Source organism: Prinia subflava, chromosome 1 (genome assembly GCF_021018805.1).
Source record: "Prinia subflava isolate CZ2003 ecotype Zambia chromosome 1, Cam_Psub_1.2, whole genome shotgun sequence".
Taxonomy (NCBI): Eukaryota; Metazoa; Chordata; class Aves; order Passeriformes; family Cisticolidae; genus Prinia; species Prinia subflava.
The window spans coordinates 25,297,818-25,313,603 of record NC_086247.1 but is presented as its reverse complement, the minus strand read 5'-3'; the positions used below and the strand labels follow the sequence as shown (position 1 = coordinate 25,313,603).

Genomic DNA, 15,786 nt, shown 5'->3' with positions numbered 1-15,786 from the left:
CATTAGTCTGTTCCCCTCACCACCTACCATTTCTCACATTAAATGGAGAATATTTGTGATCTTAAGCAATCAAGTTCCTAAAGCACAGTGAAATTTTGTTATTAGAACAGTTCATCACCACAGGCCTTTCCGTCCTTCCTCCCACCCACCCACAGACTTTAGGGGAAACAGTTGCAGCTTACAAGGAACAGAGGGAAACACCTCACATTCAGCAAAGGGAGCTCACACATATGCACGAACACCACTTGCTACACAGATTTGTATCCCAGGTGATCTTACCCTGTTATTGGGACAAAGTAAACCATTCTAATTTACAGAAAAGTCAGCAGATTATTTCAGAAATTAAGAGGTCTAAAAGTCAAAGTGTGCTAGAGTTCTCCAGAAAAGAAAATGCTGACCTGCCTCGAGGTGAGGCTACCCAGCTGCCCTGCCCTGGAAAGAAGCAGAAGTTGCCAAAGGATTTGGCAACTACAAAACCAAGGCACTTAGGTGTATTCAAAGGTCTGGCAACATGGTGGTTAATTTAACTCTTCAAACTGTGTCTGCTGTGCTCAGATTATTTCTTCCCCTTCAGCTTGAACAATTTGTAGCTCTCTAAATTCCTCCTCCTGCAGAGGCAGGATGGGAAGCAATGCACTGCAGTCACCAATGCCAAACTGTGCTGGGCTGGAGATTGCATGATGAGAAAAAGACTTGTCACTCTGACTGGATGATCCAGGTTTTACATCCTCTTCACCAAAGCCAGTACTTAATTACCTTGACTGACATAGGCTTATGTGAGTTACATCTTGGAAACAGTCTCCCAAAAAAGGATGACACCTAATATTCAAGTCTCAGGATCATGCAGAACAAACCCCTCTGCTATCTTGCTAATGACCTTTGTTCTAAAACAAAGCAAAACCCCGAGTACATTACACATGTTCTGCTTATTTCCTTAGCAATGCATCTGAAGTTCTAAATAATTAGAAGGAAAGTTAGAGGGCTTTTCACTCTCACAACAGCAAATTTGGCCCAGCTAATTTCCCGAATGAATTGAGAATCCGGAGCCAACCAACTGCACATTTGTCACTTGGCTAGCAGGGAGGTCCTAACTTACACTAATGAACTTAGGACTTCATTAAAATGTAATTTTAAGTTCAGCAATACACCAGGATGATATATTGTGGTAGGAAAGGGACAGGATTGACAACACAGACTCAGCTTCTTGCTACTTATCACTAAAAAATTAATATAAATTAAAAATCAATACAGCAGAGTAGTGCAAGACAAATGCTAATGTCCATGAAGAGGGAATCTGCTAGACTCATCACCCCTGTGCTGCCAGGCACATCACTAATTCTCCAGCACTGGAGAGGACAGAGACAAGCTGCTTTGCACAGCAGAGCCAGAATGTGCGTCACCTCCCCTTCTGCAATCAATCCTATCCCCTCATGCCCAAACCATCATCTTGCATGGGCAGGACTATTATCAACTTTGAGTTATTGTGAGAAAGCCTGTCACAGAGCTAGCCAAGTTCTTTACTTCTGCCATTAAAAATGACCTCAGTGTGAACAGGAATGCTTTTATATTTCATTTTACACATCATATCCTGGATTATTTGCACAACTGATGACTCCAGTTGTCTCAGTCAGCCAAAACCCAAATCGTATCGGCCTCAGGTGGAAAGCTGGAAATGAACGCAAAGGATCTGGTATGGGTGAAAAACCATACACCGTTTAAGAGCAGCTTTTCCATTCCTCAAACTTGACCTCAGCAATGCTTGCTCAAGTTATTGTGCAAAAATCAGTATGAAAATAGTATTTAAAGCTCTGGGACAAAAAAAGGTTTTTTCTCACAGATGCTTAGCCTAAAGTTAAATTTTGACAAATTTCCTGCACAGTTTCACTTACCACAAGGCAGAAGGAAAACTGGTGCCATGCAGCTGGGATTCTTTCTTTACAACCTGCCCTTTAGGTATTTTTTATATAAAAAATGCAGAAATGTCACCATCATGACAACTCAGAAAATATTCTTGAAGGTGAGTTGCCATATACTGTTTAAACTAGATTCATACTTTTGCAGATTTAAACTAGACTAGGTAGGGAGCCTATCCTAAAGAAATAATAATTACATCAGTTTTACTATTGTTATGTTCAGAAATATCAATCCTCTTGCAGTTCGTAGCACAGTTCTCATAAGTAAATGTATGCTTATTCTTCTATCAAAAAAGCAGCAGCAAATACCAAACCTTTAAAGTATCTAATAGACTTAAGTATTTAATTAAACAAAAGTAAAAGTCAAGTCTATTTCCCTTGTCAGTAACTCCCCCCCCATGGAACTCATCCTTAAATTCTAACTTGTTTCTCCTTTGATGCAGACAATTATCTGTATGGCTCCATAAAGATAAGACTCTACTGCACCTTCTTTCCTACTACATCAAAGCAGCTTAAACATTCAATACATATTCCTTTAAAGAAATTTGAGTGAATTTATTGTATAAAATTATGATTGGCATGGTACAGAAAAGTTCCTTTTAATGCACATTTCCCATTAACTTGTACACAAATATTACAAGTATCAAGCAAAATGCAAAAGTCTTAAGAACTAATTCCATACTACAAAAGTGTTCACATAGTGAAGTTACTCTGGTTACAAAATGTCATGGAAATAAAAGCACTTCAAAATACATATTTGGGAAATGTTTTTGAATAATCAATGCAACCTTAAGTTAGTTAAAAAATGCAAAGAAAGAGATACCCTCTTCAAAACACTATTGTTCATTTGGCAAGATGGAGCAAAGTTCAGATCAGTTCACTGAAGGATTGTTCTTTACAAGAAACAAACAAACAAAAAAACCCTTTAGCTAAGAAAGGACTCAATTATACTATGATGACAAATAACGCCATCAAAAAGTTATCTGGCTCTCTTGTTTTCACACAGGAGCTGTCAGAGGCAGAGACGTGTAAATGAATACTTCCAGGTAGATACAGATTGCCTTTTCAAAAACCAACCAATCAACCAACCAAAACAAAACCCAAAACCAAATGAAACCAAAACAAACAAACCCCAACCGAAAAAAAACCCAAAAATCCCAAGCCCCAAAACAACAGAAAGGAGACAATCTGAACTTTGTTGCTTCATTGAACTGGTTCAGTTCTTTAGGTCGCATGTCCAAAGGACACCAATCGGCAAAGAATACAGATTTCAGGAACAAAATGGGACTCCCACTACGAAGGAACGCGCAGATGTTTGGTTGCGCGAGTGCCGCACGTCCTCTCCGTAAGGCTGTCAGAGGCTCTCACATCACTGCTTCCCAACGGCCTTGAAGACCCACTGTTCTCTCAAGAAGACAAAAATGCTTGGACCCTACAACCAACCTTACAAAAAGGAGGCACAGTTGTACTGTTGGAAAGTAACCAAATTTTGAAGACTAAAGCATCCTTAAAAACTCACATAAAATAACTACAAAAGAAGCCATACTTTACATTATTTTTGTATCAGATGACTTGCGTGTGTTTGAGCCACTGAACATTGGTATGCATATCTACATGAAACTCACACATACAGAACATTGTGTTCAGGCATTACTGTTTTTTTTCTTTTAGACACACACACAAGTTACCGTCAGGTTATCCAGTCTATTTGAATGCAGTGAAAAACAGTCCACAGCAGGCGTAAAAGGAGCAGTATCCAATACAGTGTTGTCTTGCAAAAATGGAGTCAGAATTCCTGAGTCTCAGAGACATTGATGTCCTCTCCACTACTGGATTATTTCTTTTTCCAAGGAGAACCTCTAGTTTTCATTTCTTCACTCTGGTGAAATTTGTAGTAGATGGCGTCTTTTAAAAAATGTAAAACTAGTACAAAAGATGTGCCAACCAAAGTGAATTTTTAAAGCTTTTTAAAGGGAGAGGGGATTCACTTACAAAATAAAGGCCACCTTCTTGTAAAATTAGTACTGCTAACATCCTATCATTCTGTTTAGAGCAGAGATTTAGCTCCCTGTTCTACAAGCCTCACCACATGCAGTCATGTGAGCTGAAAAACTTCATCCTTTTAACAATTAAAAATATCATATACAGGACTAACGTGGAACAGCCCTTTGTTACAATCACCAAGGTGGCAAAACCAATTAAGTGTCATTCAAATAGTCATTGCAATCTAACTTCTGCATTTTCCCTTGTACTTTGCATATTACACAGTGTAACTTAAAATGTAATTTAAGAGCACTTCAGTCCCACAATGTAGGATTTAAGCTTGTGTGAATACATTTGCATGGCTCTGCAACATTTGTAATGACTTAGAAAAATACATTCAACCAAAACTTTATATAGGGTTCTTTTTTTGAAATCAATAATGAAGAAAAAGCCAAATGGTCCCATCGTTAGCTAAATAATACACTCCAAGTTCTGGAAGCAATTCCAAAGCAAAAGCACATTCAAGAATAATATACATTGAATTGCATACTTTCTCATTCACCTTTATCAGTAATAAAATTCTACTGTATATAATTATTTAGCCTTATAAATAATGCTAAGCAGAAAAATATTTACCTCTGTGCTACTTTTTTGTTTATAGAAGCATTTCTCAGTTTATAGGAGCAAAGGAAAAAAAAAACTAAAGTGCAGACTACAGGCCATGACAGGCATAATAAATGACCAAAGGTGCAGCCAAATTTGCATTTACATCTTAAGTTACTTTGCCATCTTCCTTGTCTTGCTAGAAGTCACCTCATGTGCAATTAAAGAGCTGGTCGGTTGGTTTGTGCCACAGTACAACCTGTAATCACTTGTAAATTTTTTTAAATCTATTTCAATTGTCCATAGATATTTCTAGGCAATGTTCAAGACATTTCTAGCTCAGGTTCACAAAACCTTACTTAGTCATTAATACTTGAAATCACACAATATTGACACCCCCTCCAGAGAATGTCCTCTTGTTGCAGTATGTGGTTGAGCCATTGATGCTTGGCTGAGTGTCTTTAACAAGCGATGTCTTCATTTCCATCTCACACGCTACAATAGCTGCATTGAGTTCCACTTGAGCCCGGTGAACGACATAAAACGAGAGTCCTATGCTTATGACAATCTGCAAATAAAACAAAAGTGTTGTAGGCTGCACAGGCTGTGGCAATGAGTACAAAACAACTGATCTGAACAAAACAAAAAGTTGTCAATGCAAAGGTTCATGAAGGCATCTGTTGGCTCAAAGCTTCACAGGCAAGACACTGGGAGATAACCTCAGCCCAAGAGTAGCTCTAAAACCTACATATCCTAACAATGTAACCAGCATATCAGAACATAGACATTACAGAGAACTTAAAATATTTATTATATAAATTGAAAAGATAGGCTTCTTGCTTTCTGTTGAAATCCATACACTTGTTATAAAGCAATCCCTTCACATTCTCTCTTCAATAAAATATCAGTCAAGTTTTTAGCTGAGACCTTCCTTAGAAAAAAAACAAAAGATAAAATCTTCAAATAAAAATCTAGGTGTCTCAGAGTGAGAGTCTCTTTGAAAGACACAAGTTCCTCTGGCTCTTTTAAAGAATGTTAACTAGCTGGAATCTACAGCTTCCTTTCAGAAAGGCAAAGAAGTTATATAACTTACAACAGAGCCTAGAGTTCGGATTCCAAAACCTGGACTTTGTTACTAACTGCAGGGCTATGTTTTCTCTAACATTGAGGACTATTGCAAATAAAACCTGTCAGCATGGCAGGCAGTGCTGGAGCATCACTGAGTGAGACAACTGACAAGTATGAACACAGGACAACTGCAGCTGGAAGGCACCTGGCAGCCCCCAGCCCAACCAGCTGCTCAGAGCAGGGCTAGCTGTAAGATCCAAACAGGTTGTTCAGAACTTTTGTCCAGTCAGGTCTTGACAACTGTAAAAGGATAGAGATTTCACCACTTCTCTGGGCCCTCAGCTGCAGTGCTTGACTACCTTTGTGGTGAAAATGATGTTCCTCATCAATTTATGTTACGCATTTCAAAAGCTGACCAATATAAGATTCACAATGATACTATAGACACTAATTCTTGAATAGATAGGAAAATTTTTATTCTAGAAGCTTACCCAAAAATTTAAATTTGATTTGGCTTAGAAATATTACTACCAGTAACCTAGCTCCCTAGATAAATAATTAAAAAATATATATACATAGACAACCATGAAATGTCAAGGATTTTCAGAGCTATTTACTAAATCAAAATCCTATCAAACCTCATCCAGACAAAGCACTCGGCAGACACTTGAGAGACAGTGGGAGAATGCAAATATCTCCACTAAGGGCCTCCCCTTCAGCTATAGTCACGTCCCAAGGAGGTTAGTACTCCTTTTAAAACATTCAGGCTATCCAGCTACCACTTACCTGAGCAACACCTATGTTACAACCTATATAATCTGCAAAAGAGGGTCAATGTCAATTAAAAAAATTAAATATATAAATGGGGGAAAAAATTAAAAGACCACTAAAAACTACTACCCTGGAAATAACATTTCGTGACTAAAACAACAGCTGATCAAGAAACCATTTAAGTTATCTTTGACCTATCAAGAGTATTTACATAAATGCCATACTTATAAAGGTATTTTTAATACTCATAACCATGTTTCATGAAAGCTATAAATTAGATGTTCTATTTAAGAACACACAAATTTCAGGGCAAGGGGGGAAGGAATGTTTAAAATGGGCCCAGACTTAGTTTTCTTTGTTAGCATTGTTAAACAACAGCTTTATGTCTGTAAAAACTGAGGAACAGAAATTACTGCAGTACCTACTGAAAGTCTGCAAACCATGGTAATTGCTAGTCAAACACAGCTTGAAGTACTGTCACTGTCAAAGGAGGTTTTAATATATAATATAATTCTGAAATTAACCTCTACACTCATAATGGTCTCACACTTAAGGCTTACACCAAGAATTTACTGATAAATTATTTCAAGAGCTAAGGTCATGTAAAGGTACTTGATATACTTCTCATTAATTTCCTCACTTGTAAAATTAGGATATTCTGATTTAGACATTAGGAAAATAGTACTCTACAGCATTTTTAATCCTGAATATCTATGCAAAATGGGTATGCTGAGTGCTAACAGTGAACAGTGCACAGGTGCTGGGTCTACACACATATAAGCTTTTGTGTAGGGGTGGTTTGACAAGTTTAAAATTCAGCAGGGTATTACCCTAGAAGACAAGAGAAGAAAGCTTACCAAAAACTGTGTCAGAAAAAGAGAACACTGAGGAAGTTCTGCTTTATGTTATGGTGAAGTGTGAGAGAATTACACTTTTCTCAGAGCATAAAACAAAATCTCAAGAAATCAATACACTGGGAACCCATTTTCCAGGTATCCAGCAGTCAACAGAAATCAGAAAGACAGACAGCATCGTAACCAAGGTCTATGAAAGCAATTGTTTAAACTGACCTGTAAACCGAACACAAAATAGCCACTAACACTTTGTTCTGCAATCACATCCTCCATGGTGCGCAAGGTAGTGCCCAAGTATGAGTTCAGGAACTGAGTAGGAAGCAGCCCAAGTGAAGAAGCCATCAGGTAGTTGGGTAGTGATAAATCTGTAATCTGAGTAAAAAGAAACAGGAAGAAATCAAAAGCAGCTCCAACACAATCTATGTGTACAAACTACCAGACTACCATTTCCACAACCATCCCTGCAAAATCATGAAAGAATATCCTACATTCCTTCACTGAAACTTTGATTCATGCACATGGGGAAGATAATACAACAAAACAGTATGTACCTAGTTTTCATCTCGCCCTTTTAAAGTTACTAGGTTTGATTTAATTTCATCATACATTATGAAACATCTCTGTGCAACAGCCATTAACTAGGGGTGCAATTACACTGCTCACTGAAGATATTTATTTTTTACCTGGTGAATAGAGCCCTTGAATTTATGAGAATTAACTTGTGAGAAGAAATTACTCTATTGAATGTGAAGGTCTAACACAAAAATCTATCTGTGTTGAATTTTACATGTATGGCAAATAATACTAGAGGTAATTGTTCAAAATGTCATTGTATTAAATATGATCCAGGTAAACAGAATGGCAGACATAATTTATCTGTGTTGGGCAAGTTACAAGCTTATTAAGATAAACATCTTTCTATGATCCCTATGAGCAATGTGCATCTAGATCTATAATATATGAGTATCATTAAGTTTGCCAACCAAAGGTATCTTGCATCTCACTTCAATTAGTGAACAAAATAGTTCACACACCTACAGGTGTTATTCATTTTTCTGGAGAAAACACTAATAATACATCAGTATTTTCTTCTCTTTGTTGTGAAGTTTCTGTTCTGTGTCAATAGGTGCACATAGGAGCTTATGTGGGAACTAAGTATACAGTGCCAGCTAAATTAGTATCAGCAGCCATTGGGAAATGTTAAAGGCAAGCATCATGAGATCAGAAGATATTTATACAAGAAAAAAGAAAACAAGAGGAAACTGGGTTAAAAATGAGTACGAAAACTATGATTTTGGAAACAAGCAGTTTAACAAATTTTCCAGACAATTCAGTTGATAGTAACAGAGATCTAATTAGGAACAGCCCTAACACTGTGAGCCTACATGGAAATTATTGACCTTGCCAATTTTGTACAATGTTGAAGACCAAAGAATAGCAGCAATGTTACTCATTTCATCATGCTATTCTTAAAATAAACTTTAGTTACTGTGAAAGTCACAGTGCTGAATTCTCAGAGCTCTAAGCAATATCAGTGGAAAGTTTTTGGGAGGAAGGGCAATGGAGGAGCAGAATGCAATGAAGCATAAAGATTAAGAATAATTCACTGGAACAAGATCCAATAAGCCATTTCCAAACTTCACACTGCATATTATACTTCCTGAAATATATACCAGCACCACAAATATTATATTTCCTTCTCTAGACAAGATTAATTTAGAATTAAAATGAAAAAGGATTACATAATTATGTCAGAACTTCACATTTGACCAATACTTTCAAAAGACCTTTTTAAGCATTGTTGTAATCTGGGCCATGTAATAAGAATGCACAGTCCAAACTTCCCATATTGCCAAGGGAATGAAGGAGCTGCTATTAAAAGTTTCTGAAATACTAATGTAGAGGCAAGATTTGCAAAGTAGGACACTATCATTATCTAATGGAGCTGGGAAACTTCCCAAAGATTGCTTTAACACTCCTGGCACCTCTCTCATTTCTGTAGATGTATTAAGGACACTTCAGTTGCAGAGCAATGTCTGCACACCTGGATGTGTCCTGAAACAACTGGACCTCCTAAATCACGAGAGAGATTGTTTCCAAATGAAGGGGAGACTGCCCCAGTGGATACACTGAATTGCAGCTTGTGCTTCCCACTGCAAGGAAAGCTAAGGAGAGGGTGAAAAAAATTTTGTGATGCCCTTTTAACTAAATTGTAGGTTTAGAGCTACTTTCCCTTCCCCCAGGATGCACGGAAAGTGGACAGCATCCCTGCCTAAGAAACCTGAGAAATCGTCAATAAAACTTAGAGCTTTCTATACTTTTCCTTCTAGGAACTTTACCTGTTCTATGATCTGCCAGACTGGTAGATGCATGGCCAGTCTGCCTAACAGAGCCTGCCAGGGCTCCGTTTCTGGTGAAAGCTCAAGCCAGCAAAAAAATTAACCCTGAGATCCCAAACCAAGCATGGATGCAATTGTGTTATTGGCTGTAACAGAAATGCATCGAAGTCATATTCAAATACAATTAAGTACTACCTAACTGCACTGATAACAATAGCCAGAAGCTCCTCCATTAAGCCTTGGACAGACTTGGTCTTGTGGAATTTGTGTGCATTCTTGCAGATGACACCTTTGGTTCAGCACTGTCAATGAATAAATGCTTCTGTCAAGACTTGGCTGGGGCTCCCATGCCTTTAGGGATTGCAGCACAATTTCTCTTCGCTCAGGTGGGCTTAGTGACCAAGGGCAAAGGATAACTGGTGCTTTTTCCTCAAAAAAAAGCCCTCCCGAAAAAAAAAAAACCAGAAACAGGCCTCCCCTCCCCAAAGAAAGCCAACACCATCCCCTCAAAAAAATCCCAGTACATACAAAAAACCAAACCAGTTGCCAGCTTTCAAACAAGCAGAGGAAGCACTGTGTGTGTTCTTGCAAAGCAGGTACCCTTTCTTCAACTCTGACTTCATTGCATGCATTTCTGAACCCAGAGATGCACACTTGAATACTCAGATTTTTTAATCAGATTATTTCCTTCATGTCATAGTCCCCTTAAAGAGGGGGGGAAAAGTAAGAAATCCCATCTAACCTATATCTGGCACTACAAATAACCAGTTTGCACAAATCTCAATCCAAGAACAAACTCGTGGGAAGAAGATGATAACCTGCATACCAGGCCTCCTTACAGACCTGCCTTCAAAACACTCCAGAGTTGCCAAGGTGAGAGAGCTGTGCGTGGGCAAACACATCAGTAAGAGCTCTCCACCCCAGCAGCCCAGGCCACTTTGGCACCAGGAGTGATAATTAAGCCAAACTCCCTCAAAAGAGAAATACAAACATGCTTTCAGTTAGTAAATGCTGTATTCCAGAAAGGCAAGCAAATGCATTACCTCACCCCTCTCCTATCAGCAGAACAACCTTTTAAGAAGCAAGATCTTCATGTCTGGCTGGTGAGACACTAAGGAATTAGTGTTAATTTTCTTCTCGTGCTGTTTCAATTGATATGATTCCCTCACTAATCAAATCCTAAGAAGCTCTTCCATCTTTCTCTATGCCCCCTACAAGTCAACCTCCCAAAAGCCCTCAGCAGATGGTACATGGCACCGAACAAGTGCTTGCAGAAATCATTTAATCCCAGCCCTGCAGATGACCCTGCTCACATCAAGGTTATGCCTTTCCCTGAACCTCATGTGTCACTTCCTTCCTTCTCTCTCTTTTAAGTATTCTCTAGTTTACTTTAAAATATCCACATATAAAACATGCATAGATCAGACTACTGGAAAGTTAAAGATATGTACTTTTTCTTAAGTTCACTGTTGTTTAAAAATTAATTTTTTTCAAATTTATTGCTGAAGATTCTAGCATGGGGAAATGCATTTTAAACTTAAAACAAGTGTTAGGTTTTCAAATAAGTGAGAAATGACAGTTTGGTCTGTGTAGGCAGAAAACTGTATTTTTTACATAACTTAAACTTGACTCAAAATGAGAAACTGTCTTGAATTCCTAGATTTGTATGCATCACTTATCAGTGATCTAGTAGCTCATATTAAATGTTCTCAGTGAAAAATTGAGTATACATTGTTCTTTATTTCACTATGCTATAAAGTAGTAAATCAGGAGTAATAAACATAACCAAACTAAAATTAGCAAAAAGCATCAAAGTTACTTGGCATAACTCAAGCATCTGGTTTCATCTCATTTCCCATCTATTATTTTAACACTGAAACCATCCACTTGGAAAGAAAATTATTTAGCCTGCAGAATATGGAAAGTACAAAGCACAATGATTTACAGCATCATTTTAATATTGAACTGGCCTGAACACTCTGCTGAATCGTGATTCTAACAGAAGGCTTATGCCAGGAAGACAATCATTTTAACTTGGTAATTCTCTGGTCTGCTCTTCAGATCCAATACTACTCTGTATCATCTGCTTACTACTGCAAGTGAAACCTCGAAACTGCGAACAACCAGAGCACCACAGCTCTGCCCACTTTAGAAGGGTCACAGAGGCAAAAGCTTCATCTGCTACGCTGGACCCTGGGCTCCAGGAGGGACTCTGCTCCCAGCTGGACAGGTCTGAGCCTCTTCAGTCTTGCAGTAACACAGGTTAACAAATAAAATAGCAGAGGATCAGCTGTTCAGTTTCTCATTCTTAACGAGGAAATGGTTAAAGGATCTGCTTAAAAAGAAATTACAAGTTGCTACAGTTCTGATGGATCCAGATTACAGCTCTGGAGATGAATGCTCCAGTACACACAGTCTTATATACAGCAATTAAAATATTTGGTGTGGATGTTACACCTCAAAATTGCATGGATTAAATTTTACTTAAAAAACAAATTTGGTATTCAGTGACCTGCTAATTGCAGCCAGATGATTCTGTCAAAATTAAGCAAGTGCTTCAGAAGGGTACAGAATCAGGACTGCAGACAGGGAAAGGAAGGTGGGCTGTAAGAAAGTGGCAGACCAAAACACGTGTTTAGACAGTCACTTATGTTAAAAAACATACAAGTTACTCATAACATTTAAAGTATTTCACAATCCAGTTTGCTTTGTTTTGATTTTGAAGTTAGTAGATATAACTAAGGCATAACACAGCCAAAATCAGATCCTTCAGACAAAGTACTTGGGAAGTAATAAGGGTCTGAAATTGTCATCAGCGGCATGACAATACTGAAAAATAACACCATGTTCTTTACTTTTTCCTTTAAGATGATCAAACAGACCAAACAAATGTACTAATCTTCACCTGAAAGTAGAAAGAAAAGTGAGACTAACCCTTTTTCAGACTCAACTTTAAACTAATCCCAGTACCGCTCTAGAGTACAGTCCCTGAGGCTACATCCTGCTCTGCCCAAAACCTGCAACCTGTCTGGTGTGCACAGACTTAACATCCTGTTATGGATTTGCCAGATGCATGGTACAAACACCAACCACACCGAGAAAGAATTTTAATCTGTCCACTTCTTCCTTTCCAACATGATTAATTATATTAAGTAGTTTATGAAGATCTGGCAAGAGTTTTCCTCAACTCTAGCCAGGTTTTAAAGTGGATCACTTCAAAAGCACACTTCGTAACTGTTGGGTTCTCCACAAACTGTGCTACACAACACCTTGGTGATTCTAACACCAGAATTTAGTCTTGAAAGATGAGAGAGCAACTCTAACACAATGCCGGCGAGCACGGCATCTCAAAAATCTGCCTGCTGTCCCTCTGCATGCACAGAAGAGCAGGCAGAGAGGGTTGCTTTTACTGTTGTTAAGAGAAAAACCATGGCTTGTTCCCAGGAAAGGAGGCAACCTCTACCAACAACCGCAGCCACTATGCCGAAAGGCATCCTTCCAGCACTTGTCTTCCTCGGCCGCACAGCCCAGGCAGGGACTCACCGCGAACACGGCGTTCTGCAGCCCGAAGGGGATCAGCGTCAGCCGCGACAGACACACCACCTTGAGGCCGCTGCCGCCCTCCACGACACGGACGATGGCACTGAGCGTCCCGCTGCCCTGGATCCTGGCCCGTGCCCAGCGGGCCAGCAGCCGCTTGCAGGCCACGTGGGCGACAAAGGTGCCGACGAGGACGCCGAACACCATCAGCCCCATGCCCAGCACGAAGCCGTAGAGGTAGCCGGCGGCCACGTTGAGCAGGATGTAGCCCCAGCCGCACGGGAAGGACACGACGATGAAGCCCACGGTGAAGAGCAGCACACCGGCCAGGCTGTCCAGGCTCTCGGCCCAGAGCAGCAGGTCCCGCAGGTACTGGCGCACCAGGGCCAGCGAGGCGAAGCACACGGCGGCCAGGATGCACAGGCTGAGGCAGCTCTTGTACCAGCAGGTGCCCAGCAGGCAGCAGGAGCAGCGCCAGCCCCGGGCCTCGGCCAGCCCGTGCCCGCCGCCGCCCGGCTCGGGCAGCTGGCAGAGCAGCAGCTCCGCGGGCGGCAGCCCGTCCTGCTCCGCGCAGGGCCCCAGCAGCAGCCCGCCGGCCCCCGCCGCCTCCGCCGGGACGAAGCCGACGGCGTCCCCGCTGCCGGCGGCTCGGGACAGCCAGCGGCCCAGGTCCTGCCGGGCGCCCTGCGCCGCCGCCTGCCTCACGGCCCGGGAGAGGAGCTGCAGCGCCGCGGCCCCCGCGCCCCGCATCCCCCCGCCCCGCCGCCCGGCTCCAGCGCCGCCGAGCCGCGCAGCCCCTTCGCTCCCCGCCTCCCCACGCAGCCTGCGGGCAGGGGCGGCCGTTCCCTCATCGCCCCGCCATGGCCCGGCTGCCGAGCCCGGCCGAGGGCCGGGCGGGGGCGGGGAAGCGGCGGCGGGGAGGGCGGGGAGGAGGGGGCCGCGCTTCGCCGCCGCCCGGCGGGCGGAGGGGCCGCGGCGGCCTCCGCGCCGCCTCCCGCCTCGGCCGCGCCGCCGGGGCTGCGGCGTTAGACGGCGGCGGGGCCGCTCTCTCCGTCCCGGCAGTGGCAGCGGCGGCCCTGGCGGAGCGCGGGTCCCGGGGGGCGGCGGCTGCGGCGGCGGCGGCAGCACCGGGGCTCCATCTCCCCGCGCTGGGCTCCCGCTCCACTCCGGGAAGCGCCTTCTCGGAACGGCGGTGCCGATGTGGCAACGCCGGGAGGGAGGAGGCCAGGCGAGGCTCCGGCGGCAGCGGCGCCCGGCCCCGCTGCGGGGCTCGGCGGCGGCGCCAAGGCTCCGCCTCCCGGCCCGCCCCGGGAGCGCCGCGCCGGCCGGGTGTGCCCCAGCGGGGCCCCGCCGCCCGCGCCGCACGGCCCGGCGGGCCCGGCGCCAGCAGCCCGCCTTCCTGGCAGAGCCGCAGCCCGCAGGGTGCGGAGGAGCCGCGCTGGAAAGCGGCTTGTTTTCCGGCAGGGGAGCGCGGGGTTCAAGCATCGCTGACTGTACTGTTACTCTTGCGCTCCCTTGACATGTCGACGACTCTCTCTCTCTTGCGTGAGGGCTTTGTGTCTCAAACACTCTGGCTTTTCCCCTCTCCACCAGGGAGACGAGCCTCTCCCGGCCAGCGGCCGGAGTTTGAGCCGAGGGGCGAGAGCCGATGCGCCCGGGCTTCGCGACATCTGCACGTCAGGTCAGCGTGGTTCACATGCCTGAAGGCTCGGACACACTTTGGGACGGTTTGAGGCTGAATTTTGAGCCATTTTTGAGCTAGAAAGAAAGAAACAGCCTGAATATGCAGTGAGGGCTCTGTTGATAAGGGGTGTTTTCTCGGGGTAGCTTCGTAGGTCGCTTTTGCTCTGGTTAATAATGGCAAGGTGCAGAAAGGGTTTGTTTTCTTTACAACTCTTACACATACAAAGTGCTCCAGTGGAGTTATAGTCCCCTGCTGGGAAATTTGCAAGCGTATATAAACGAGAATACATGTAGGTTGTAAAGGTTAGAGGGTGATTGGAAACAAACAAACAAGCAAACATCTCAAAATGAAGAACGTATTTTAGGTACTGCAATTACGCACTTGCAAAATACAATGGTAAAAACAATATAATCTGGGCAATCCAACAAATCAGCCTAAGAAAATGACAGATCTCTTTGAGAGCCAACAGCAGAATAAAAAAATCCTGGGGGACTCTGTACAGCAGGGAAATTGCACATAAATGTCTCCAGCATAACCTGCTTTCTTGCTGTTACCTGTGTCTGAATGTGAGCATTTGATTTTGTATGCACTCTTTGTTTATGATGTAAACACAGACAAATTCTGGCATACATCCAGAATTACAATAACAATAATGTCAAGAAAACCTTGCACTAGAGCTTTTAAAGGATGATGAGCATGCTTGTACATTCAGTAAGGCATTTCAGCAAACTGAGGGCGGCTGGAAGTTTAGTAGAAGAACAAGAAGACAAAATATTAATTTCTGGTTTTATACTAAGAGCACATACATCTTTGTTGTGGATTCAGCTTGTGTATATTTTTGTTCAATGCTGTTACTTTCACAAAACAAGAAAAAGATTGGGTAGAAATGTCTGAAAGAGTTACATGCTTTACACTGCCCCTATGTTGCTGTATTTAAAGTGCAGAACCTTGTACTCTGAGCTGGAATGAATTTCTGTCTGTTGTTTTAAAAGCTACAGGGTTCTGTGTTTATAATCACAGAAAATGTACTT

General features: G+C 42.5%; 1 protein-coding gene across 1 annotated transcript; it reads right to left on the bottom strand.

Moving 5' to 3' along the window:
* Positions 1-2,447: 2,447 nt before the first annotated feature.
* TMEM64 (transmembrane protein 64) lies at positions 2,448-14,571 on the bottom strand. Its single transcript, XM_063391441.1, has 3 exons — positions 13,075-14,571; positions 7,409-7,564; positions 2,448-5,067 (listed from the first exon to the last, which is right to left on the bottom strand). The coding sequence occupies exons 1-3, from the start codon at positions 14,554-14,556 to the stop codon at positions 4,879-4,881; spliced, it is 1,827 nt and encodes a 608-aa protein (XP_063247511.1). The 5' UTR covers positions 14,557-14,571; the 3' UTR covers positions 2,448-4,878.
* Between the last annotated feature and the right edge of the window lie 1,215 nt (positions 14,572-15,786).